Source organism: Diospyros lotus, chromosome 5 (assembly GCF_014633365.1).
Source record: "Diospyros lotus cultivar Yz01 chromosome 5, ASM1463336v1, whole genome shotgun sequence".
Taxonomy (NCBI): domain Eukaryota; kingdom Viridiplantae; phylum Streptophyta; class Magnoliopsida; order Ericales; family Ebenaceae; genus Diospyros; species Diospyros lotus.
This window is the reverse complement of record NC_068342.1, coordinates 37,156,360-37,159,963: the sequence shown is the minus strand read 5'-3', so window position 1 is coordinate 37,159,963 and position 3,604 is coordinate 37,156,360. Positions and strand designations below refer to the sequence as shown.

Genomic DNA, 3,604 nt, shown 5'->3' with positions numbered 1-3,604 from the left:
ATAATTATAATTAAGTTATCGTAGTTATATTTGAATACAAATGTAATTAGTTATATACAAAGTATAAGGGGTTATTACTGTTAAAAAATATCTAATTTAAGATATGATTATTGTTAAGAAAGTGAATTTGTGATTGTACTCTTACCAACATGAATAGTAGTGAGCTTTATATGCCTGATCTCGGGATAAAACCCACATTTCAAAAGTGGGTTTCATATTTAAGATTTGATTATCTGACCCGACCCGAAAAAGGAGAGGGAATTCTCTGATATCAACTGAACGATACATTAAAGAATTACTAAACAAAAATTTATGTGAAAAATGGGTAGAGAGAGAGGGAGGGGTAGTTTGGACATTTTGAGGAGTCGAGCTTTTGGTAGCTTTCCTTTGCAACGTCTTCCCGACGACCTGTGTCTTCTTCCTCTCTCTCATCCCCGTTGTTGGCTGGCTCCCAGTCTTTCGGCCCAAGTTTCACAGTTCTCATCTCGACCTGGAAAGTCGTTGCTTTCCGCATTGCAACTCCCTCTCTCTCTCTGGATTATAAAAGGAAGAGAGAGAGAGAGAGCCGCAAGTCATTGCTTCCCGCGTTTTCCACCTCCAATCTCCATTAATGTCATGCGTGCAAGCCATTCTCAATTTTCCTCTGATCCTCATCTCTCCGCCACATGATTATTTCTTGGTCCCTAACGGTTTTAATTCTCTCTAAGCTTCTTCCTCCCTCACATTATATACATATATCCATCCGCTTTCCCTTTCATCACTTTCCCCTTCTGAAAGCCAAACCCACAATCCAGAACCCTACCTCTCGCAATTAGTACCTGGCCTTTTGTTGTCTGCTATCTGGTAAATGCTCCCTTTTCTTTTTAATTTGTGGGTTCACCTGTTATGGATCTTTCTGTTTCTGGTTATTGTCGATTTTGTAGTGATTAATTTCCTGGAATTTTGTGATTGTGATCTGTTTGTGGATCTATTGAGGTTGGTTTGCTTATTTTTCCCAATGTTTTTTTTAGCTGGAGACGAGATTTCTTTATATTGGAATTGGGTTCGCTGATAGAATTGATGTCTAGTTCGCAGTAGAAAATGTGTTTGATATGCTGAATGCTAATTTATAGAGGGGATTTTGTAGCGATTTGGTGGAGGATATACTAGAGGTTTCTGAATTGAAGTTGGTTTTGTTTGTTTTCCCTGATTTGTGCAGATTTGATTGAATAGGAAACTATGGGGAATCATATGAGCACTAGACCACCTGAAACTTCAGCAACCATCAACCTCAATAGCAATCTTCATTACTCAACTGAGCTCAATTCATATGAGACTGCTTGTAGGCTTGATGAGGACTTGCGGACATTCGATTCGAGCCTCCAAGCTCGAACGAATCATGTCATCAACACCCTCGCAGTTGGGGTTGAGGTCCGGGCACTCTCGTTTGATTCTCTGAGGGAAGTGACCGAATGCCTTCTGGAGATGAACCAGGAGGTGGTGAAAGTGATCTTAGAATGCAAGAAAGACATATGGAAGAACCAAGAATTGTTTGAGCTAGTTGAGGAGTACTTTGAGAATAGCCTGCAGACTCTGGATTTCTGTACTGCATTGGAGAAATGCCTCAAGCGAGCTCGAGATAGCCAATTGCTTATCCTCGTAGCCGTCCAGCAATTCGAGGAGGAAGATGGGATTGAAGGAAATAGATATGCGAGGACTCTGAAGGAGTTGAAGAACTTCAAGGCTGCTGGTGATCCTTTCACTGATGAGTTCATGCAAATCCTTCAATCAGTTTACAGGCAGCAGATACTGATGCTCGACAAGCTGCAAACCCGAAAGAAGAAGCTTGACAAGAAACTCAAGTACATTCATGCTTGGAGGAAGGTCTCTGGCATAATCTTTGCCGCCACGTTTGCTGCTGTGCTGATCTGCTCGGTGGTGGCAGCTGCCATTGCAGCCCCACCCGTGGCGGCTGCTCTTGCTGCTGCAACCTCCATCCCATTGGGATCAACGGGCAAGTGGATTGATTCTCTCTTGAAGAACTATGAGAATGCTGTGAAAGGACAGAAGGAGGTCATTAGCTCAATGCAGGTTGGCACCTATGTTGCCATTAAGGACTTGGACAACATTCGGGTACTCATTGACCGGTTGGAGGTTGGGATCGAATCCCTCTTCAACGACGCTGATTTTGCCATCAGAGAAGAGGCTGTGAAGGTTGGAATAGAGGAGATAAAGAAGAAACTTGGAGAGTTCATGAAGAATGTCGAGGATTTGGGGGTGCAAGCTGATATGTGCAGCCGTGATATCCGCCGGGCGAGGACTGTGGTTCTTCAGAGGATCATCAAACCTCCCAGTCATTGAAACTTGATCTGATTTACACACTGTATGATCCCAAAACTCCATATTTAAGTTTGTATCTTGAATCCGTAGAGGGATCATGTTATTAATTACGAATAATAACAGATGACTAGGCATTCATTCTCTTCTGCCATAATGCCTATGCATAAGAAACATTCCAGTTAGTTTCCTACTTTGACAATGTTCGTTCATTTCAATAGATTCATTCTTTCATTTAATAACAATTGACATTGTCTTTTTTAGCTTCTTTGAATTCTTGAATCTCTCTCTCTCTCTCTCTCTCTCTATATATATATATATGTCTATATACTGCTATCCATGCAAATTGCTTCTTTTACTGATGTTGGCCAGAATTCCCGGAAAAAGTAGTGTTGTAGGGGCAGAATTTTCTTAGGTTTGCGTGTGGATAGGGTCATTTGACCTTCTTATTTGGAATTTGAAACTCCTAATTCATTGTTTGATTACCATAATTGTGGAAGCATGTGGATTTGGGAATTTTTCTTGACATAGAATTTCAAATTGCCACTGTCTTATCATTTTTTGATAGAATTCAGAGAGAAGAGAGAATGAAGAGAAGGAAGAGAAGGACTGGAGTGTTTTCCGTTTTTGAATTCAGGGACTGTTTTGGCTTAAAACAGCCAAAACATAATTTCAGCGTTTTGAGTTTTCAGTATAATTTTTTTGTGTGTGTTTTAGAAAATATATTTTTGAAAATAAGTAAGTAAATGCATTTTAAAAAATTGAAAATGAAAAACCATTTGAAAATAACAAAGAAAACAGACTCTAAACTTTTCCTTCCCAAAAATGAATGGATAGAATAGTGTAAATGATACTAAGACAAGCAATCTTAACATTCTAACCAGCCAGAGCTGAAATGAGATGATTTTATTGTGTTGTCTAAGATTATAGTGATACTTATTGAAGATTTGGATATTTTAAGAAGACTGTTAGAAGCAATCGTGAGGCAAGTGAAATGAAATGGAAGAAATTTGTACTTTATAGTAAATAAAAAAAGGAAAATCAAGTAAAACTTAGGGAATCCCTCTAACATGACAGAAACTGCATGATGGAATCACTGTGGATAACAATGGTTGGAGTTCTATAATTTATGTAACCAATCTCACCTAATGAGTAATGAGATTAAGACTTATAATTATACAACAACAATCACAAGCTTTAATCTCATTTTGTAAAAAATTTAACTCTAAAATTTTGTATAGAATCGAGATTGAAAGTCCAATAATTTTAATGCTGACGGCCAACTATT

The 3,604-nt window shown here is 38.8% G+C and overlaps 1 protein-coding gene across 1 annotated transcript; it reads left to right on the top strand.

Annotated features, from left to right (window-relative positions):
- The first annotated feature begins 404 nt into the window (after positions 1-404).
- Positions 405-2,579, top strand: LOC127801949 (UPF0496 protein At4g34320-like). The gene is made up of 2 exons (XM_052337497.1): positions 405-843; positions 1,199-2,579. The coding sequence occupies exon 2, from the start codon at positions 1,219-1,221 to the stop codon at positions 2,338-2,340; it is 1,122 nt and encodes a 373-aa protein (XP_052193457.1). The 5' UTR covers positions 405-843; positions 1,199-1,218; the 3' UTR covers positions 2,341-2,579.
- The last annotated feature ends 1,025 nt before the right edge of the window (positions 2,580-3,604 follow it).

Coding starts and splice junctions, on each gene's coding strand:
- LOC127801949 (XM_052337497.1), top strand. CDS start 1,219: ATGGGGAATCATATGAGCACTAGACCACCTGAAACTTCAGCAACCATC.